Source organism: Anomaloglossus baeobatrachus, chromosome 1 (assembly GCF_048569485.1).
Source record: "Anomaloglossus baeobatrachus isolate aAnoBae1 chromosome 1, aAnoBae1.hap1, whole genome shotgun sequence".
Taxonomy (NCBI): Eukaryota; Metazoa; Chordata; class Amphibia; order Anura; family Aromobatidae; genus Anomaloglossus; species Anomaloglossus baeobatrachus.
Genome location: NC_134353.1, coordinates 495,430,355 through 495,454,287, shown reverse-complemented (window position 1 = coordinate 495,454,287; position 23,933 = coordinate 495,430,355). Strand labels below are relative to the sequence as shown.

General features: G+C 41.9%; 1 protein-coding gene across 3 annotated transcripts in view; it reads left to right on the top strand.

The window, feature by feature from the left end:
- Window positions 1-10,697, top strand: part of CPLX1 (complexin 1) — a 351,093-nt gene extending 340,396 nt beyond the window's left edge. For all 3 annotated transcript variants that reach the window (XM_075315640.1, XM_075315633.1, XM_075315650.1), the window contains one exon: window positions 7,885-10,697. In XM_075315640.1, coding sequence (XP_075171755.1) covers window positions 7,885-8,082 — 198 coding nt within the window. In that variant the 3' untranslated portion in view covers window positions 8,083-10,697. The remainder of the gene's footprint in view (window positions 1-7,884) is intronic.
- Window positions 10,698-23,933: the final 13,236 nt, after the last annotated feature.

The window sequence follows — 23,933 nt, the reverse complement described above, 5'->3', positions numbered from 1 at the left end:
AATAAGAATATTGCCGTAGGGATAGAGCTACATTTGCTCAATGCCAAATAAGTGACTAAATATCATCCTTTGTTTAAAAATCAATTGTATGAATTATTAGAGTGAAATAATTGGAAGTGAAAATTAATCTTTAGATGTTCTTATGAAATATCTAACTTAAAACAAAATGTCTTAATACTGTTTTTTAGAGATGAACAAATCTTTTGAAATTCCAACTCACAAGCTGTCGTGACTGTTTGTCGAAAATTTTTTTACCATCAAATCAATCCGACATAAATCAGAAGTGCTCTAATTGCCCTGGAAAGATGTGTATCCAATCCTTTTTAGCTGTTTAACCCCTTCACCCCTGGCCAATGTTTTGTTTTTCGGGGATTTTTTGCTCCCCTTCTTCCAAGAGCCATACTATTTTTATTTTTCGATCAATAATGCCATATGAGGGCTTTTTTTGTGGGCCGAGTTGTACTTTTAAATGAAACCATAAGTTTTACTATATGGTGTACTGGAAAACTGCAAAAAAAATTCCAAGTGCGGAAAAATTGCAAAAAAGTGTGATTGCTTGATTGTTTTTGGGATATTTTATTCACCATGTTCACTTTGTGGTAAAACTGATATATGATTATGATTCCTCAGGTCGGTACAGGTTTCTAGATACCAAACATGTATAGGTTTACTTTTATCAAAGAGGTTAAAGAAAATCAGAAATTTGTCCAAAAAAAGTGGCACAGTTTTTGAGCCATTTTTCGTGACCTGTAGCATTCTCATTTTTCAGGATCAATGGCTCAGTGATGGCTTATTTTTTTGCGTCTCAAGCTGATTCTTTTAATGTTACCATTTTTGCGCAGATGCTACATTTTGATTGAGTATTATTAAATTTTGTGGAAAATTTATGGCGACCAAAAAAACGTAATTTTGGCATTTGGACTTTTTTTGCCGCTACGCCGTTTACTGGTAAGATTAATTGATTTTATATTTTGATAGATCTGGCATTTCTGAATGCGGCAATACCAAATGTGTGTATATTTTTTAGTTTTTCAACCCTATAAGGAGAATAGGGGGGATTTGAAGTTTTAGGGTTTTTTAATTTTTATTTTTTTTTATTTTACTAATCCCCTTAGGGAACTATAAGGATCAGTAGTCTGATCACTCATTTATTTCTGTTGATCACAGCTATACAGTTGTGATCACCAGAAAAACTCACCTCTTGTCACTGGCAGCAGTCGGCCGGGTGAAACAGGAAGTGACTCCTGCTAGCTACAGGAGTCATTACATGACCCTGTGCTACCATGACAACCGTTGGCTGGCAGTGATTATGTCACAGCGCTGCCGATGGAGCCGGTTAAGTGAAGATTTTTCCGTGGCGGGGATTTAAATTGCGGTTTGAGGGGTTAACAGGCACAAGTGCATTGCAGATCCACTCGTTCCTGTGAGGCACACATGTCAGCTGTTCTAATCAGCTGACATGTGCATGGATTGCCGACAGTTGTTCGCAGAAGGCATAGTGATTGCACTATGAGTGCTTAGGACGTACCAGTACGGCCCGTGGTCGTTAAGGGGTTAATGCAAACACAGTCTTATTAATGTCAAAGTAATCTCAACATATATGGCTGTGGATAAATTGATGGTAACCGTTCTTCACTGCTTTGTTGTCATAAACTATCTGTAATGTTTATTGTCCCTATCTTTATTGCTATGACATCCATTCACCATGCAGATGCACAAAAAAAATGGCTGCTGCATTCTGTGCCTCAAGCTTTTATACAGGCTAAGGGGTCAAACAGAAAAAGTCAAAACGTGTCACTGATGCTTTATGCTAATTTTCTTGGAGCTATATAGACAGTATAATAAAATTAAATGCATTATATATTTTGGGAAGTGTGGTGAATTTTACTTGATTGAATACATGGGAATGCCACCCTGTTCTACCAGCACCTCCCAACTACAATTACTGAGTGCAAACCAATTATCTCCTTTTATAAAGGCAATGATAATCTCCTGATTGGCTGTGCTATACAATGTGATGAGATATCTGTAAGATATTATGGAGAAGCCCCCCGACTGCTCCCAAAGTCACGTAACACTTTTTTGGAGGATGCAATCTTCTGCAATTTGTAAAAGAGTAGCGGTCATTCCTAAAAATGTTGCACAGATTTACATTGAATGGATTCACTCATCTATTCTGTTTAAACGCATATATTATGTACTTCATCATATTAACCTCATTACATGCTGGTTTGCTTGAAAGCAAGAACATTTGGAAATCTTTTTAATGGGGCAACCATGTCCTAAATCCTTTTAACGGGACAACCATGTCCTAGCATATTTTTATAACATCTGTTGCTGAGCATTCCTTTTTTTAAAAATGACTTACCTACACAAAGTTTTGAGTTGAAGTTCTCTAAATCGTCATGGAGAGTATTAACTAAAACAGACATGTCAGAAGAGGTAAAAGTTTATCTTTAATGGTGGATTCACATACAGCAGGTTTATTGAAGACATTTATAATGAATGAAAATTAGTTCCATTTATCTGAAAGCTTTTTTGTTGGCGAACAAATGTCATCCTGCTGAAAATATGCTGCATGTAAATTAATTCTTCACAGGGGTTCTCCAAGTATAATCTATAGTATAATTAATAAATGTCTAATCACTAGGGATCTCATTTGCATGCACAGTGATGCTTCATTCATTGACAATGGAAGCACAAAAATAGTCTAGTGCTGTACTTGGCGGTCTCCGTAAGTCCCATAGATAATGAATGGTGCAGCAGTTTGTATAAACCAACTGCTCTTCCATTCAAATGTGGGGCACTGGACCCCAATTCTTGTGATTGGTGGGGTCATAGTGTTAGACCCATCTTGACAAGACACTTAATACCTCACCTGTGGATATTTCATAACTTGTAATTATAGTAATTGACAACCTCTTTTTAGGAATGAGATGAAAGGACATTAAATCACATGCCATATATACCCCTAAACTAATCAGTGGGAGACAATGGAAACTGTAACTGCATTAATAGGCCTAACGAGGATAAAATAAAGAATGCAGCCACTCAAAACATTTACAGGAGGAATGGTTCTGTACACAATTCTGATTTGTCACATGTTTTCAAACCTTTTTAGGCCTCTTTCACACGTCAGTGAAAAACAAACGTTTTCACTGACATTTTAAAGATATGTATGTCCTTCCATGTGCCATGATTTGGGCACACATGTGATCTCTGTGTGTTATCCGTGATGATACATGGAGATCAGGCATTTATACTCACCACGCCGCTGCTGTCCGTGGCGCTGATATCTCCTGTGCTGCTGTCTCCAGCCGCTGCTGGCTCCCCTCTGCAGCTACTTCCGGGTTGGCTGTGCAGTGCATATGTATGAGCATAATTAGCTGGCCTAGAAGCAGGAGACAGCAACGACTGAAGAGAGTATCACTGGAGATGGGTGAGTTTAAAAAGCTTTTTATTTTAAATGTATGTGATTTTCTGGTACGTATTACATGGATCACACCACTGTGTGGTCTGTAGGACATCAGTGATGCTGGTGAAAAACAGACTTGTTTCACATGGAAACACGTCTGTGTAAAATCACTGCGCAGACCCATTGATTTTAATGGGTCAATGCATATCTGTGATTCTGGTAAGTATAAAAACATATGTACCAGAATCACTGACGTGTGAAGGGAGCCTTACTGGTTTTTCATCTAATTTTGATGTTGTAAAATGTTTTTTTTATTACATGGATTTGCCGTCTTAATTATAATATTACATTTGTCTCAGTATTTTTGCAATCCATCAGTCTTCAGAGCTTGTTTTTCTGGGGTGATTCATGTTTCTTAATTGAACAATTTGGGTTCATATATAAACAATGCATTAACTTAAATTTTTTTCTGTGGGAAAATTTTAAAAAATACCACTGTTTTCATTTTTTTCACTTCAGTAATTTTTATTAAACACTTTTTAAAGATGTAAACACTTTTTTAAATAGCTTTTTTACAGTTTACTCAATGAAATGTTTAGTATATGTAATTTACCAAATACTTTATGGGTGTCACTTTTATGGACAAGCAATACATAGGAATACAGACATAGTAGGCCTTGGGATGTTTGTAACCAAGACCTCCCAGCAATTACATAGGGTGACAAATAAACTGAAAAATAAGGAGCACTGATAGTGTAATACCAACAGATCAGTGAGGTAGATCAGGAAAAATACACTCACCTGAAAAGGTTGTGATAGTCACAACCACTGATAGAGCATAGGATGATGGCGTCTGCTGCAGCCCCACGTGGATGTGCATACAAATCAGAGTGAAGAGGGGGTTAATGCTGCGCATCAGCCAAAATGAAGATGTAGCACGTTGATGTTATAAACGTATTCTTTTATTCCATCGGTCTACGTGTTTCGAGGATATACCTCTTCTATATACCTCTTCTATAATCTCATTGGTTACACTTTAAATGCCATGATGAAAAGTTATAGTCATTATAGCATGTAGATAGACAGAAGACTAGGGCTTCCTTTGTCACCCTATAAATCAGAGTGAAGAGGGGGTTAATGCCGCGCATCAGCCAAAATCAAGATGTAGCACGTTGATGTTATAAACATATTTTTATTCCATCGGTCTACGCGTTTCGAGGATATACCTCTTCTTCAGGACCAGTGCATCAACATAGTATCACTATGTTGATGCACTGGTCCTGAAGAAGAGGTATATCCTCGAAACGCGTAGACCGATGGAATAAAAGAATACGTTTATAACATCAACGTGCTACATCTTCATTTTGGCTGAAACGTATTCTTTTATTCCATCGGTCTACGCGTTTCGAGGATATACCTCTTCTTCAGGACCAGTGCATCAACATAGTATCACTATGTTGATGCACTGGTCCTGAAGAAGAGGTATATCCTCGAAACGCGTAGACCGATGGAATAAAAGAATACGTTTATAACATCAACGTGCTACATCTTCATTTTGGCTGATGCGCGGCATTAACCCCCTCTTCACTCTGATTTATAGGGTGACAAAGGAAGCCCTAGTCTTCTGTCTATCTACATGCTATAATGACTATAACTTTTCATCATGGCATTTAAAGTGTAACCAATGAGATTATATGAAGCCAGAAGATGGAGGCAGGGCGGGACTCATTCTCTAGCCCCTGCTCTGCCTCTAGCTCCTCCCTCTGCCTCTAGCTCTTTCCTCCTATTATCATATAATCTCATCAGTAACAGCTGCCATCTCCTCTCACTAATGGGAAGGTCTTCACTGAATACAGATTTGACCTCAGATCTGAGAATATTGATAATGACTGATCAATTCTGGCAGTGAAAGAAGCAAAGGTGACTGATTGGAATATATTCCAAAGTTACTTATTGATTTATGAAATAAAAATGTAAATGGCAGATAGGGTTTAAGGCTTTAAACAGCTCCATATAGTAAATTTAATATGTGGTAACTTTAAATTGTACACTCCATTTGTTTCAGATACAGAATAGAGACAAAGCCGTAATCACTGTTTTCTAAAAAGTATTTATCCTTCCTCAAATGTTGATTATTTTTTTCATATTAAAAGTGAATAGTTTATGATATAATATTAGATGCAAATAACCTCAGCATTTCCGTTTTAAATCATTAAAGTCGATCTGTGACCAGATTTCACAATATAAAGTGAATATATAATTAAATACATCATGTTCTACATAATGAGGCTTGTGTACTTTGAACATCCAGTTCAGGATCTCTGTATAGCCCTTCTAATAAAATGAACATTATAATATTTAAAGTTTATGAAACAATTATAAAAACATTCTGGAAAGAATTTTGTTAGCCTCATCGGGCCTGATTGTGTCATTAAATGCCCACGTGCTATGAGTGATGTGCATTACACTCTGATCCTGGCTTCTCGATAGGCCGCACTCTGCATTTTGACCTAATTATGCAATATATATTTCTGGATATATTATGTACTCCTTGATGAGTCATTTATTATTGAATAGATGCATTGGGACCAAGAGGTATGGGTATTTAACTTAAGTATTACTCTTGGGTAATACCTTTGATAGTGGAGGAGTCAATACAGGGGCATGGCCAGGGTTTTGATAGGGATCAGGTAGCAGCCCCTTTTTCCCATAAGAAGTGACTTGCTTTGACAGTGCAGAACTAATCCAGGATTGTGTGAGATACAACGCACAACATACTTGAATATTCTCATAATCCCTGACATCACAGAGGAACTTTTGCGTTTCCTATCTTCCAGATTCTTTGTAAAGGTAGTGAGAATGTGGGTGACGTTTGCTTTGTTCTGGTTGATTTGATCTGAGGCTAGAGTTGGATTCTGTTTATCCTCAATGTTTTATGTTGCCTAAAAAGTGTAGTAATCCCTAACTAATACATTTTTCAAGTATGGTACAAAGCTCAAGCTTGTAAGCCAATAATGTAGGTCTTAAATTGCTGTGAAAGTCTCAAGGTATGCTATTGGTCTGATCATATAACTGCTACAGGATTGGGTGAGATAAAATCTATTATCTTAGTTGATTCCTGGTCATATCTGCGCACCTATCTTTGCTCTTTATATTTAACTCTATAATGTTATGTATACACCCTATTCACCCCATATGGTGTCTAGGTGTGGATTATATAAATTTGGTGCAATTACATTTTTGTGTCTATAACATCTTGAGGACCAGCATCATATAATCTTGCACAATTGAGAAGTGAGTTATCCTGGCTATTAGAGACCATAAGTTGGAATCCTACTATTTGGTCTTTGCATCGAAGACCACTATCAACTAATAATGCCTTATTGAAATAGTTGGGCTATCATAGGCCATTTCTCACCAATTCTATACTCAGTGACTATATTAAATTTAATGTGGGGTTACTGTATACTTTTATGAGATGTGCTCTATGTATTTTAAAGTACTTTTTAAAGGTTAAGTTTTATAAAATCTCTCTTTCTGTTCTATTTACTGCAGAACAGCTTAAAGTCAAACATTTCCAAGCTATCTAGTTTGTCAATAAAATACATCAGTTCATCTATGAAGGATAGCTAACAAGTTGCAGTACACTGCTGCTACAATTTAGCAAGTTTGCTTCTCCTTCAGAACTCAAACCAAGGGAATAGAAAATCTCTAACCTCAACAAAATAACTATTAAGATGTGGCAAGGAAAAATGGACAATCTGGAATTCTCTAATATATTCTGCAAAATACAGTAGCTTGAAGCGATGGCTTATGCTTAAAGCTATAAAACGGGTTATATTTATATGAAAAACGAGAACTGTATTATTCCGGCAGGATTACTTGCTTTGTTTTCTTGATGTGGCTTTTTATAAACTGTATTTTTTCAATAACATTTGAAAATACAATGTGAAAATGATTTCAGTGTTTCAACCAAATGAAATTTTTAAAAAAATGAATTTCTAGAGCAATCCGGACAAATTTGTATGGTTAAGGACTCGAAAGCGAGTTCTTCTTTTCCGGTAGAATCCGATGCATCTAAACATTGCACTATCAATTTGCTGATTTTAATATGCTCCATGCAATGCCTAATTTCCCTTGGGTTGACACTCCAGAGGAACTGAACAATTCCTGCCACAAAGAGTACAGATAGTTGTGATCACCTTGTGATCAGATTCTTTCAGCAGAAACTTCTAAATTGGACATCCCATTAAAGTTAGAAAATGAAAGAAGTCACTTATTAGTCATTTTATGCATTTTCTTTCTTTGTTATTCTTACTTGATCAATGCTATCTAAAATTACCATGTTTCATATGGAAACTTTCTTTTCGATTTGCTTAAGTTTAACCATTACACATACTGTACATATTGTTTGTTTTTAGTGACATTAATTAAGTTATTTCCTTTCCATTTTGCTTTCTTTTCCACAGTATGGCATAAAGAAGAAAGAGGAGAAAGAAGCTGAAGCACAAGCTGCAATGGAAGCTAATGCTGAAGGAAGCTTGACACGTCCAAAGAAGGCCATACCTGCTGGATGTGGAGATGAAGAAGAGGAGGAAGAAGAAAGCATTCTAGACACAGTTATTAAATATCTACCGGGGCCACTTCAAGATATGTTCAAGAAGTAAAAAAACAGTAGACTGTCAGACTGTTTTAATTGTAAACAGAAAAGCAATGGATTTCCCCTTGTTCAAAGGGAGATTTCAGTATTGCCACATGCTACCCTCCCTCCCGTCTCTAAACCTTTGCTCACTATAGTCCCTCCACTTTCTTTTCTTCTTTCCTTTTGTACATAGTTACATACAGTAGACACCTCTCAAAGGATGTCAAGGTTATGAGCTGCAGTCTACGCAATTTTATTATAAGCCATAGTACAATTGTATGTTTAATCTGGCAGTTGTGTCCACAATTTACATTTTCAATCATGTCAATGCATTATTAGCCAGGGAGAGTCAGTGTGTTGCCGTTAATAGTACATATAATTTCTGACCAGCTACAAAATGATCAATATTGACATTTGGTTCTGGCATGAAAAAGAGCAAATTATCATAAGGATGTAAGGGAACATTTATTTTTCATTTTCATCAAACAGTAAGAGAAAATTCAGAAAATGAACCATGTAAAACTCCTATGCTTCGGACTTCATAAAAACCGGTATAACAGCCTTTACCATAATATTTAGACTGTGCTGTGGTGATATATAACATTTTCTATGTTCTAAATGTAGGATTTTATATTGATATATCTCAAATTATGCTTAAATTACTACAAACTTAAAATAGCGGTTACTCAATTTCTTTTCCAACGTCATACTTTACAGTTCAAAATTGCTAGAGCAAAGATAGCACAAACCTCCAAACAATTTATACCCATAATTCACATTTTAATAGTTGGAAGTATTTTTTTAGTGTTTTAGAGATATACGACTGCATCTTAATATATAAATTATGCATCAACATATCAACATTATCTAAAATAATAAAATTTAGCTGAAGATTTTCTTTGGAAGGGATTTAACGCTCATTATGTCATCTGCATACAAAGCAATACAATATAATTTCTTGCTTTGCTGAATAATAATTGTATATTCTCTAAGCTTGAGAGTACCCATTAAGATATAATGTAAAAAATAAAAAGGAAAAAAAAATTAAAAAAAGATAAATTTGCATTGATGATCCTTAAGCAAAAATGTTGAAAACCATTGCAACCTGCATCTAGTGAGTTAGTTTGTTTGGTTTCCCAATGGCCATTAGGACTTTTCCACTTTGCAAATCTTATCTGTTGGGATGCCTTGAATTTAGTTGAATTAAGCTTAAGAGATACGTTGTGTTAAACTAAAACTAAAGAATAAAACATCAAAATCTTGTGACAAAAGATGTTCCTACCTGAACTATCACTATTAGCCAATTTTACACATCTATAATAAGGTCACATCTTAACATTTGTATGATGGCACGCTAGACCTTGCCCCTAGCAGTTCTATCAAAATTAGTCTTGATACAGAAGTTTAATATGATCTAAGTTTAGTAGAAGCATGAATGATGCAACTATTGACTGTAATATGGGAGTAAACCAAACCCAACCCAACTGTAATGCACAATCATATTCTATATACTGTAAGATACCACTGTTAACTGTAAACAATCTAAATATTATAGCTTGAAACATAATACTTCTAGTATATACGAATATATTTTAAATGTTAAACTATATAAAAACAAATATCTTTTTTAACATAGATAAATATGTTATAATGACATTAACTATCTATTAGTCTGATAAACCTATTTAACAAATGTGACGTGAGGCTTTATTGCAAGACCAAAGAGAAGCCTGGTTCATTTGTTCATCTAACACTGAATATCTCTGTCACCCTTCATTGCTTTTTGTCCATAAATGTGTTTAATCTCAGGTAATTGAGGTAGTCTTTTGTAATTTTTTTGTCTTCTAACTATGGAAGGTGGTGCATTAAATTACGCAAGGTCTACGGTTCTACCACCAATAAAGAAATAGGAATGCAACCCCTTCAGTTACAAGCTAAGTTACTAAGGAGTTGACCTCTAAATATTTAGAGGAGATAGATGAGGAAGAATAATGCGGCATTGTTTTATTTTATTATTATTTTTTTTTTTCATAAATTACATCTACCTTTAGAGAAAGCCATATAAAATCAGACTGCAATATTAATTTTGAATGCTACTATATGTAAAAGAGAATAGATCATGTGTTTAATTTGCACTGGAATTTCGCCGTCTGCGTTTACTGTGTGTTAGTTTAGTGTTTTTCCCCTTCTGTGTCAGAGTAACACATAACAAGGCTGCTCTACATGTCTCTTTCAACAAGCTTACTGAAATCCTGTTGTCACGTAACGTTGCAGATCTGCTGATGTGAACTAAATGTAATGTCTTCTGTGTATGCTACGTTAATATGTGTTTCCTCTCTATGTTAGTAAAATGTTTGGGTATCAGTCTTTCAAAAATGTTTTCACACATAGAAGTTTATCCGCTCAGCCATAATTTTGTGATTAGCTAAATCATTTTGTAATTTAAATGCTCATATACTCAGATCAGATGCATGCTTCAATCTTCTCTGCGACAACCAGAGGAGATGTAGAGACTTTGTGAATGTAAATCTCATTCGTATTTTGCCTGCTACTCTTCATTGCATGATATCAGTTCAAATGTTCTTTTATGAGTGGAATCACAGCCAATAAAAAATAAAGTGATTTCATGTTTTTTTTTTACATTGTTTTCAATTTATTTATTTGCTTGGTTTTCGAATGCACTGTAAGGCTGAAACATCTGCAAAACTAGAAATGAAGAATGAACACTTTATACACTCAAGTAACAAGATGATTTGACAGAAAAGTAAACTTATTAAGATGTCCAAAGCAACTAGAGATTAGATAAGATGTCTTAAGGGAGTTTCTGGGAATGTAATAAAAAATGTAGCAGAAGATATGATAAAATAAAATTATTATTTTTCTGGTAAATTCACCACAACTCCAGTTCCACCACTCCAGTAGTCACAGGTAACCTCGTTGATTTGTCCTGTGATAATAAGCATACGTGAGTGTTGCAGCTAATCATTAGTTCTAACCATCAGTGAAGGCATCATCGCTGAGGTCAGTAATTAGATGCAGGATTTAGGGTACCGTCACACTTTAACGACGCAGCAGCGATCCCACCAGTGATCTGACCTGGTCAGGATCGCTGCTGCATCGCTACATGGTCGCTGGTGAGCTGTCAAACAGGCAGATCTCACCAGCGACCAGTGACCAGCCCCCAGCCAGCAACGACGTGCAAGCGACGCTGCGCTTGCACAGAGCCGGCGTCTGGAAGCTGCGGACACTGGTAACTAAGGTAAACATCGGGTATGGTTACCCGATGTTTACCTTAGTTACCAGCGCACACCGCTTAGCTTAGCGTGTGCAGGGAGCAGGAGCCGGCACTGGCAGCGTGAGAGCTGCGGAGGCTGGTAACGAAGGTAAATATCGGGTAACCACCTTGGTTACCCGATGTTTACCTTGGTTACAGCTTACCGCAGGCTGTCAGATGCCGGCTCCTGCTCCCTGCACATTCAGGATTGTTGCTCTCTTGCTGTCACACACAGCGATGTGTGCTTATCAGCGGGAGAGCAACAATAAAAAACGAACCAGGGCTGTGTGTAACGAGCAGCGATCTCACAGCAGGGGCCAGATCGCTGCTCAGTGTCACACACAGCGAGATCGCTAATGAGGTCACTGCTGCGTCACAAAAACCGTGACTCAGCAGCGATCTCAGTAGCGATCTCGCTGTGTGTGAAGTACCCCTTAATGGCATCATCTAAGCCAGTGTTCCTCAACTCCAGTTTTCAAGGGCCACCAACAGACCAGGTTTTCAAGATTTCTTTCATGTTGCACAGATGATAGAATTATTTCCTGTGTAATAGGGACCAAATTTTGAAAATCCATCACGTGTCATATACTGTGGAAAACCTGAAAACATGATCTGTTGATGGCCTTGAAGACTGGAGTTGAGAAAGACTGATTTAAGCAGAGGCAGGATTTTACCAGGTCAATAATAGTATTTGTAAATGAGGCCGATTTGAAAGATAATTTATAGGGATGATCGAATACCTCAAATATTCGGCTTTGCGAATATTTACCAAATAGGTCGCCGCTATTCGACTATTCGCGAATATTCGATGGCCAATCTATATATATAATTGCCTTATTCTGTCTGTCTGTCTGTCTGTCTGTCTATCTGTCTGTCTGTCTGTCTGTCTGTCTGTCTGTCTGTCATGCTCCGAAATTGTGTCCTTACGGTGACACAAAGCTGATTGGCCGCTGGGCTCGCCATGGCCCTGCCCCCCCACACGGATTGGCCTCTCGCCCCGGCTCTCTGCAGGCCCCGCCCCCCTCACGCAATGCACACTCGCTCTGGCCCAACTGACACGGAGCTCCGATTCCCAGGTGAGTACATACACACACATCAGATCACACTCACTCTCACACACACCTCACACATCAGATCCACACACTCACAACATCCTGGGATATCGCTTGCTTCTACACCGGCTCCGTCACGATCCCAGCAGCGCCAGACATAACCTTGCGATGCTGGGATATTCACGGAGGCCGTGAAAGCTGGTAACCATTATACACATCGGGTAACTAAGGTCCCTTAGTTACCCGATGTGTATCATAGTTACCAGTGTACACCGGCTCACACTCACTCTCACACACACCTCACACACACATCACATCGCATCCACACATCAAGGTCCTGCAGCTGTGGAACATACACACACATAACAGCACACACATAACAGCACACACACACACACATACACACACATCAGATCACACTCACCCTCACACACACCTCACATCGCATCCACATACTCACAACATCCTGGGATATCGCTTGCTTCTCGGCGGCGATACTGTGCTGTGAGCTTCCAGGACCTGACGGAGGATCACATGGCCAGAAGCATGTGATATCCCCGGATGTTGTGAGTATCAGCGCGTATGTGCGATTTCGTCAGTGTCTGTGTGTGTGAGTGTATGCGATCGGGTGTGTGTGAGTGTATGCGATCGAGTGTGTGTGAGTGTATGCGATCGGGTGTGGGTGAGTGTATGCGATCGGTTGTGTGGGTGAGTGTATGCGATCGGTTGTGTGTGTGAGTGTATGCGATCGGTTGTGTGTGTGAGTGTATGCGATCGGGTGTGGGTGAGTGTCGGCAGAGGAGCACGGCGTGCTGGAGGAGGCTGGGAGCAGAGAGGCTGATCTTGGGGAAGGCTGGGAGGGGGAGGCTGATGCTGAGGGAGGCTGGAAGGAGAGAGGCTGAGCAAACGTGCTCCATCCGCCATACTGCGCACTCCCCATCGTGCTGCATCCCCCATGCTGCGCACTCCCAAACGTGCTCCATCCACCATGCTGCGCACTCCCCATCGTGCTCTATCCGCCATGCTGCACACTCCCAAACGTGCTCCATCCGCCATGCTGCGCACTCCCAAACGTGCTCCATCCGCCATGCTGCGCACTCCCAAACGTGCTCCATCCACCATGCTGCGCACTCCCAAACGTGGTCCATCCGCCATGCTGCGCACTCCCAAACGTGGTCCATCCGCCATGCTGCGCACTCCCAAACGTGCTCCATGCGCTATGCTGCGCACTCCCAAACGTGCTCCATCCGCCATACTGCGCACTCCCAAACGTGCTCCATCCGCCATACTGCGCACTCCCCATCGTGCACCATCCGGCATGCTGCGCACTCCCAAGCGGATGGAGCATGATGGGGGGTGCGCAGCATGGCGGATGGAGCACGTTTGGGAGTGCGCAGCATGGAGGATGGAGCACGTTTGGGAGTGCGCAGCATGACGGATGGAGCACGTTTGGGAGTGCGCAGCATGGCGGATGGAGCACGTTTGGGAGTGCGCAGCATGCCGGATGGTGCACGATGGGGAGTGCGCAGTATGGCGGATGGAGCACGTTTGGGAGTGCGCAGTATGGCGGATGGAGCACGTTTGGGAGTGCGCAGCATGGCGGATGGAGCACGTTTGGGAGTGCGCAGCATGGCGGATGGACCACGTTTGGGAGTGCGCAGCATGGCGGATGGAGCACGTTTGGGAGTGCGCAGCATGACGGATGGAGCACGTTTGGGAGTGCGCAGCATGGCGGATGGAGCACGTTTGGGAGTGCGCAGTATGGCGGATGGAGCACGTTTGGGAGTGCGCAGCATGGCGGATGGAGCACGTTTGGGAGTGCGCAGCATGGCGGATGGACCACGTTTGGGAGTGCGCAGCATGGCGGATGGAGCACGTTTGGGAGTGCGCAGCATGGCGGATGGAGCACGTTTGGGAGTGCGCAGCATGACGGATGGAGCACGTTTGGGAGTGCGCAGCATGGCGGATAGAGCACGTTTGGGAGTGCGCAGCATGCCGGATGGTGCACGATGGGGAGTGCGCAGTATGGCGGATGGAGCACGTTTGGGAGTGCGCAGTATGGCGGATGGAGCACGTTTGGGAGTGCGCAGCATGGCGGATGGAGCACGTTTGGGAGTGCGCAGCATGGCGGATGGACCACGTTTGGGAGTGCGCAGCATGGCGGATGGAGCACGTTTGGGAGTGCGCAGCATGGCGGATGGAGCACGTTTGGGAGTGCGCAGCATGGCGGGTGGAGCACGTTTGGGAGTGCGCAGCATGGCGGATGGAGCATGATGGGGGGTGCGCAGCATGGCGGATGGAGCACGTTTGGGAGTGCGCAGCATGGCGGATGGAGCACGTTTGGGAGTGTGCAGCATGGCGGATAGAGCACGATGGGGAGTGCGCAGCATGGCGGATGGAGCACGTTTGGGAGTGCGCAGCATGGGGGATGCAGCACGATGGGGAGTGCGCAGTATGGCGGATGGAGCACGTTTGGGAGTGCGCAGCATGGCGGATGGACCACGTTTGGGAGTGCGCAGCATGGCGGATGGAGCACGTTTGGGAGTGCGCAGCATGGGGGATGCAGCACGATGGGGGGTTCGCAGCATGGGGGATGGAGCACGATGGGAGGTGCACACCTCCCCCCAACACACACACACACGCGCACTGCACAACACACACACACTAGGAATCACAAACAACGCCCTACACAGACACCCACACACACAGACAACGCTGCACACACAAATATACGCACATACCGCACAACACACACATTGCTCAAAACATACCTCCCCCAAAACACACCACACACACACAAACCGCACAACACACACACACACACAACGCTACAGACACACAGCGCTCCACAAACAACGCAACACACGCAACACACATACAACACCGCTCTCACCCCCCGCGACACTCAGAACATGTACAGCGCCCTACACAAACACTTGGTAACTACACACAACAACATCTATATATATATATAACAAAAATCATACATGAACTACACAATACGTAAATTCTAGAATACCCGATGCGTAGAATCGGGCCACCTTCTAGTAATAATAATAAGTCTATGGGGAACCCGAATAACAACTATTCAGAACTATTCAGGCTTCCCATAGACTTACATTGCGCATCGAATATTCGCATATCAGCAACCTATTCGTTGGATATTCACGAAGGCGGATATTTGAGGTATTCGATCATCCCTAACAAGTTACCAAAGAACAATTATTGTAAATTGTCCAAAACTGTCACTGTACTTAAACATTCTCAAAAATGAAGAGATATATAAATTGCTAGGTACATCATAGCTACTTTGGTAAAAAAAACATTTTAGTCATTATTTAGAAACTAGTTTGAGAAATAATATCTAATGGCTGAAGTGTTGGAATGAAAAAATGGCAACATTTTTGGTGTGGTCAGTAACATTTAGTTTTGAAACCTAAATGTATCAGCTGTGAGGCTATTTTCAATCGTTGTCGCCATGTTGCAATTTTAATTTTTTTTTTGCCAAAACCAAGCAAACATACATTGCTTGGTCTCAGTTTACCAAAATTGTGGCAAACACATGGAAGCTCTAACGCGATTGTTGCAAAAGTACGCAATTGAGTTGTAAAGTGTTAACGTATCCTATTATAATAAAACTAGAAGGTGGCCCGATTCTAACGCATCGGGTATTCTAGAATTTACGTATTGTGTAATTAATGTATGATTTTTGTTATATATATAGATGTTGTTGTGTGTAGTTGCCAAGTGTTTGTGTAGGGCGCTGTACATGTTCTGGGTGTTGGTGTGAGAGCGGTGTTGTTTGTGTGTTGCGTTGTGTGTGTTGCGTTGTTTGTGGAGCGCTGTGTGTCTGCAGCATTGTGTGTGTGGTACTGTGTGTGTTGCGTGGTTTGTGTGGCTGTGGGGTGCGTGTGTGTGTTTTGGGGGAGATATGTTTTGTGCAATGTGTGTGTGTTGTGCGGTATGTGCGTATATTTGTGTATGCCGCGGTGTTTGTGTGTTGGGTGTTGTGTGTGTGTGCGGTGTTGTCTGTGTGTGTGGCTGTCTGTGTAGGGGGAGGTGTTTGTGGTTCCCAGTGTGTGTGTGGTGTGTTGTGCGGTGCGCGTGTGGCGGTGTGTGTGTGTGTGTTTTGGGGGAGGTGTGCACCCCCATTGTGCTCCATCCCCCATGCTGCGCACTCCCATCGTGCTCCTTCCCCCATGCTGCGCATCCCCATCATGCTCCTTCCCCCATGCTGCGCATCCCCATCGTGCTCCATCCCCATGCTGCGCACCCCCCATCGTGCTCCATCCCCCATGCTACGCACCCCCTATCGTGCTCCATCCCCCATGCTGCACACCCCCCATCGTGCTCCATCCCCCATGCTGCGCACCCCCCATCGTGCTCCATCCCACATGCTATAATAGTCCTCCTATTATACTCAGAGAGGAGTATAATAGGAGGACTATAACAGGAGAATTAGTCCTGGGGAAAGAGGAGTATAATGGGAGGAGTGGTCCTGGGGAAAGAAGAGTATAATGGGAGGAGTGGTCCTGGGGAAAGATGGGTATAATGGGAGTAGTTCTGGGGGGAGGTGTATAGGTGCCCAACGTGTGCCGGGGCGGGGCCGAGCAGGCTAACGTGTGTCGGGGGCGCGGACGAGTGGGCCACCGGGGGCGGGGCCGAGCAGGTCGCCGGGTGCGGGGCCGAGCGGGTCGCTGATCGGGCCAACGTGTGCTGGGGGCAGAACCGAGCGGGCCAACGTGTGCCGGGGCGGGGCCAAGCGGGCCGCCGGGGGCGGGGTCGAGCATGCCAACGTGTGTCAGGGCGGGGCCAAGCGGGCGAGGCGTCAGCGTATGCTGGCTCCCTGCACATGTGTACCGGGAGCCGGTGTACGCTGGTAACCTTGATACACATCGTTTAACTAAGGGAAGCGCTTCCTATAGTTACCCGATGTGTATCATGGTTACCAGCATACACCGGCTCCGTCACGATCCAAGCATCGCAAAGTTATGTCCGCCGGGGGCGGTGCCGAGCGTGCCAACGTGTGCCGGGGGCGGGGCCGAGCGGGCGAGGTGTCAGCATATGCCGCTCCCTGCACATGTGTACCGGGAGCTGGTGTACGCTGGAGCGGGCGATGCGTGCGGAGGGCCGAGGTGAGCGGCCAATCCATGCGGGGGGCGGGGCCAGGCTGAGGCGAGCGGCCAATCCGTGGGGGGGCGGGGCCAGGCCGAGCCCAGCAGCCAATCCGACAGTTATCACTGTAACGACACTGTCACTGTAACGACACAATTTTGGAGCAAGACAGACAGACAGAAAGACAGAATAAGGCAATTATATATATAGATGGTGATGTTTTAGAAATATTTTAGGAAATGCTAAGATAATTCCTCCAAACGAGTTAGATTTGGCTATGGCAGCAGCATAATAAGTAAGATAGTGTTAGCACTTCATCCTACAAAGTTTATAACCTTTCCATTTTAGTTACTTGGAGTGTTCAGTCGTATGCTTTATCCTTTATTTTATAGATAAACAGTTACAAAGTCTTAAATTTTACTGTGCTGTTCTATACCAAATAAAGTAAATTGAACAATCTAGATAATTACCAGTTTAAATCAATAGTTTGACCTACAGGGGTTGGACAAAATAATGTAAACACCAGGAAACATCAACAAAAGTTAGTTTAATATGGTGTAGGTCCACCTTTTGCGGCGATTACAGCCTCAGTTCTCCGAGGTATGGATTCATACAAGGTGTGAATTGTTTGGAAAGGAATTTTAGCCCATTCTGCAGATAAAACACCCTCCAGTTCTTTGAGTGACGATGGTGGCAGAAATCAACGTCTAACTTGAATCTCTAAAATCGACCATAAATGCTCAATAATGTTAAGGTCTGAGGATTGTAGAGTCAGATGAGATGCTCAACTTCATTAAAATGTTCCTCGTGCCATGCTTTAACGATTCTAGCTGTATGAATTGGTGCATTATCATCCTGAAAGATGGCGTTCCCCTACGGGAACAGTGCTTGAATCATGGGATGCACTTGGTCGCCCAAAATGCCTAAATAATCTTGTCTGTTAATTCTTCCATGAAGGGATATCATTGGCTAGGCAGATCTCCACGAAATAGCACCCCAGATCATCACAGAACCTCCGCCATATTTTACGGTTGGGAGAAGGCAGTCTGGATGGAAAGCTTTCGGCTGTCTCCAAACGTACACTTGGCCGGTGGTCGGAAAAAGGGTAAACGATGATTCGGCTGAGATTATCACATGTTTCCAGTGCTCGAGGGAAAAATTCTGGAGGTTTCTACACCACTCTAAATGCTTGGACACATTTGTCATTGAGAGCAGCGGTTTTCTAATTGCAGCTCTTCTGTGAAATCCAGATTTGTGCAGATCCCGACGAACAGTTTTCATGGAAACTGGGTTCTGTAGGTGTTCATTGAGCTCAGCAGTGATTTTCAGAGCCGCGGTCTCTCTCAGTCAACTTCAACTTTCGGCCGGACCTGTGCTTTGCTGCGGACGTTTTTCCTTCTCTTTCAAATGCAGTCATTACTTTGGAGACAGTACCTCTTGACACGCCAAGCATTCGGGCACTTTCTGTTACACTACTGCCTGCCATACGAGCACCAACAATTTGGCCTCTTTTAAAATCCGAGAGGTCTGCCATTGCTATCAGGTTCTCATCAATGTTCTTGCAATTCTGCAAAACAAACAGTTAATTTACATACACATATCACATAACACAAATAATCAACTACAAAACATTAACAATTGTCACGGTTTGCATGTTTATAACATGTTCGAAGATTATGATGCCAAAACGTTAGGCGCTTCCATTATTTTGTCCAACCCCTGTATATTTCAAGCAAAAGTAAATTAATGTTGGAATTAATTTCTCCAACAGTGAATATATGTGATAGAAATAATCAGTATCTAATTCCTTGTGAGAATATAGATACAAAAATTTAATAAAAGGGCAAAAGTGTAAAATCAGGAATGTAATAGTACAGAAACATGAGACAATTTTGTATTAAAATTTTGAGTCAGAATTGAAGCTAGGAAATCTGTGAAACCATAATTAGTTTACATTGCTAGTTTTTATGCAAAATAGTGTTTGGCATCATTATTAATGGGATGTCTACACTGAAGTCCACTAAACTGTCAAGTAGTAAACAGTAAATAGAAAAACACTCAAGTACCACAGTATAACCAAAAGTCCACCAAACATCAATAACATCAATCTGTCCAGTTTAAAGGGAATCTGTCAGCAAGTTTTTTCTGTGTAATCTGGTGACAGTATGCTGCAAGGGATAAAACATAGAATTCAGGGGTGGATTTCTTGTCAAGGTCTGATCTGTTGTTTATTTGCTATGCTGGTTTAAGCAGCAGGACTTATCATTGCTCGGACTATATTGTCATGCAGATGGCAGTCCGGCACGCCCCCTTATCTGATTGACAGCTCACTGTCAATGCTCAATCTTTATAGAAAGCCTGGTGTCGAGGAAGGGTGCAGCTTTCTCAATCTTGCTAGATGGCTTAATTAAAAACAGCTGTACCCAACCCAGTAATCTAAGCGATACATCATTGGATTCAGGATCTCTTTGACTACATCATGCTGCTCTCAGATTAGGTAGCATAACTTGTTTGCACATTCCTTTTAATAAGCATAAACAACTGTGAATTAATGGCAAAATGGCTTTGGCACAAATAAAAGTTTCAACAGGTGTATTGGAGAGACAACAGCATGATAACCCTCAAAAAGGGAATGGTTTTGAAGGTGGTGGCCTAAAACAATTTCTTTCTTCTTATACTTACTGATTCTTTTCTAGTTTTGCATTCTGCTATTACCCTTGTAACTACTAGTAGTATGAGGCAGTAGTTTCAGACTATTCATAAAAGAACAAAAACACAGCAGCGAGACTGATATCTGTTCCTATGTGATAGGGAGAAAATGAAGTGCTGACCTTCGGTGGTTTACTGTTGCGCATGTGAAAACAGACTCTAAGAAGGTGTCATGAAGGAAGGGGACATGAAGGTCTGACATACAATGGTGGCACCAGCACTGTGTATCTTGGTTGCACAGAAGACCCCAGATTTCTGAAATTCGGTGATGGTGGTACATTCTTTTCACAGAATAGAGCAAATTAGCACTGAGCACATGTGTCAAACATGAAAGTGTCTGAAAATGCTGTGATGAACATTATGCTACTTGTAATATCATCCTGCATGACCAGTTGGGCAATGGGTCAGTGATGATAGAGGAATGCCCTTGGAGGGTCGCAATAACCTCCATGTGATATAAAACAGTATCCTGACTGCTGTTGTGTACTGGATTAAATCCTCAGAGCCATTGTCAGACCATACACTGGTGCAGTGGACCTGGGGTTCAGGACAATGTCAGGACAATGTCAGAACAATGTGCAGGGCAATGTCTGGTCTGATGTATTCAGAGTATGTGGGAAGTTCTTCAATGATAAAGGTATTGATGCAATTGTCAATGCCTCTCATTCCTTAGACCTGAATCCAACTGATAACCTTTGGGACTTTATGTATCAATGCATCCAGTAATGCCAAGTATTGTAATAAACTTTCCAAGATCTCAATGATGCACTGATTTAGATTTGGGAGAGATCCCCCAGGACACCATCTCTCTTCTCAGGCATTATCCAGAGTTCATATATCCTTGTCCGAACCATACACACTGCTGAGTCATATTATAAGTTGCTGTAATGAAATTCACACGTATTGGATACGCAGGTGATTTAAATATTGTACTTTGATTTTAGGAGTTATTTGGAATCAAGCTCTAAAATGGTTGATAATTTTGATTTCTAGTGACCATTGACACATAATTTTGTTCTAAGGAATTACACAATTTACATACACTGGAGATCAAAATTACAGAACAACCATCAATTTTATAAATGTTAAGGGCATTGTGTAGTCCTATGTGTGATTATATACTAACATGAGTAAACTAGCAGTATTTTTCACTTATTTCATAAACTGAATTTATTACAAAGCACATACTTAAAATGTAAATGAGATAAATGAAAAAGAACACTGATCAAAATTAGAGAGCACTTTCAGATTCCTGCAAGTTATTAGTGTTAATCTGGCACCTAGTGCTAATTTCTTTAATTATCTTTCAAATCCTATGTAACTGGTAACCTAACTTTCCATTTGTACATACTTTGCAAAAATGGTGTGCCATTTAAAAGTGACTGAAACCCTCCAGCAGCGGGTTGTCTAAATGAAGGAAGAAGGGGTGACCCCATCAGCCATAGCAAGAGAAGTTGGTTGCTCCAAGTTGAGAATATTGCATCTTTACAACATCACAAACTCTTTCAAGTCCCCCAAGAATGCTGGTTGCCCTCGAAAGGCAAATGCAAGAGAGGACAGGATAATGCGAAGAAATCCATGAGTAGAGTTGAGCGCGGTTCGTGGTTCGTGGTTCTCCAGTTCGCGGCTCGAGTGATTTTGGGGCATGTTCTAGATCGAACTAGAACTCGAGCTTTTTGCAAAAGCTCGATAGTTCTAGAAACGTTCGAGAACGGTTCTAGCAGCCAAAAAACAGCAAAATCCTAGCTTGGTTTCTGCTGTAATAGTGTAAGTCACTCTGTGAATCAAACTATTATCACATTTCAGTGTATAGTGTGCGTGAACAGCGCCTTCAGATCACTGCTGTTTCTATAATGGCGATCGCCATTTTTTTTTTTTTTTTTCTTGTCTTCCTTCCCTAAGCGCGCGCGTCTTGTGGGGCGGGCCAGCATGTCAGCCAATCACAGACACACACACACCTAAGTGGACTTTGAGCCAGAGAAGCAACGGCATGTGTGATAGGATCTGCATGTCACATGTCCCTGCATTATAAAACCGGACATTTTCTTCACGAACGCCATTATCTGCCTTCTGCGTCTTTGGTGTCAGACATCAGTGTCGCAGCTCCGTCCTCCTGAGTCCTATAGCCGATACAGCTGTATGCGCTGCATACACAGCGTTAGACAGCTTAGGGAGAGCACATTCTAGCAGTCCTTTTAAGGGCTCAAAGCGGCAGGGTCAGAGAGCCATAGGTGACAGGTCCTGCAAACAGCAACAGCGTCTGTGTAGCCCAGGTCAGGGATTTCCTCCCTGCATTTCACCATTAGGAGGGAATAGAAAGGCAGGCTTCCATTCCTCTACCCAGAGCACCACAATCCTGCCACTGTACCCTCTTGTCCTCTGCACACTCCAACTCATTCTAAGTAAGCCATTATACTAGCAAACATTCAGTGTACCTAGTGGCATCCTATACGTGGCTATTGGACTTTGCTATAGTCCCACTAGTGCAAAGACATTTGCAGAGCACGTCTGCCTGCATTGCACACTACAACTTTTTTAAACTAAGCAATTTTACTAGCAAACACTCAGTGTACCTAGTGGCATCCTAAACGTGGCTATTGGACTTTGCTATAGTCCCACTAGTGCAAAGACATTAGCAGAGCACATCTGCCTGCATTGCACACTACAACTTTTTTAAACTAAGCAATTTTACTAGCAAACACTCAGTGTACCTAGTGGCATCCTATACGTGGCTATTGGACTTTGCTATAGTCCCACTAGTGCAAAGACATTTGCAGAGCACGTCTGCCTGCATTGCACACTACAACTTTTTTAAACTAAGCAATTTTACTAGCAAACACTCAGTGTACCTAGTGGCATCCTATACGTGGCTATTGGACTTTGCTATAGTCCCACTAGTGCCAAGACATTTGCAGAGCGCATCTGCCTGCGTTGCACACTCCAACTAATTATAACGAAGCCATTATACTAGCAAACACTCAGTGTACCTAGTGGCATCCTATACGTGGCTATTGGACTTTTGTCAATTCACAGTATTGGAACGTTATTTGCAGGACATCTGCCTGCATTGCACACTCTAACTTTTTTAAACTCAGCCATTATACTAGCAAACACTCACTGTACCTAGTTGTATCCTAAACGTGGCTATTGTACTTTTGTCAATTCACAGTATTGGAACGTTATTTGCAGGACATCTGCCTGCATTGCACACTCAAACTTTTTTAAACTCAGCCATTATACTAGCAAACACTCACTGTACCTAGTTGTATCCTAAACGTGGCTATTGTACTTTTGTCAATTCACAGTATTGGAACGTTATTTGCAGGACATCTGCCTGCATTGCACACTCAAACTTTTTTAAACTCAGCCATTATACTAGCAAACACTCACTGTACCTTGTTGTATCCTAAACGTGACTATTGTACTTTTGTCAATTCACAGTATTGGAACGTTATTTGCAGCACGTCTGCCTGCATTGCACACTCAAACTTTTTTAAACTCAGCCATTATACTAGCAAACACTCACTGTACCTAGTTGTATCCTAAACGTGGCTATTGTACTTTTGTCAATTCACAGTATTGGAACGTTATTTGCAGCACGTCTGCCTGCATTGCACACTCAAACTTTTTTAAACTCAGCCATTATACTAGCAAACACTCACTGTACCTAGTTGTATCCTAAACGTGGCTATTGTACTTTTGTTAATTCACAGTATTGGAACGTTA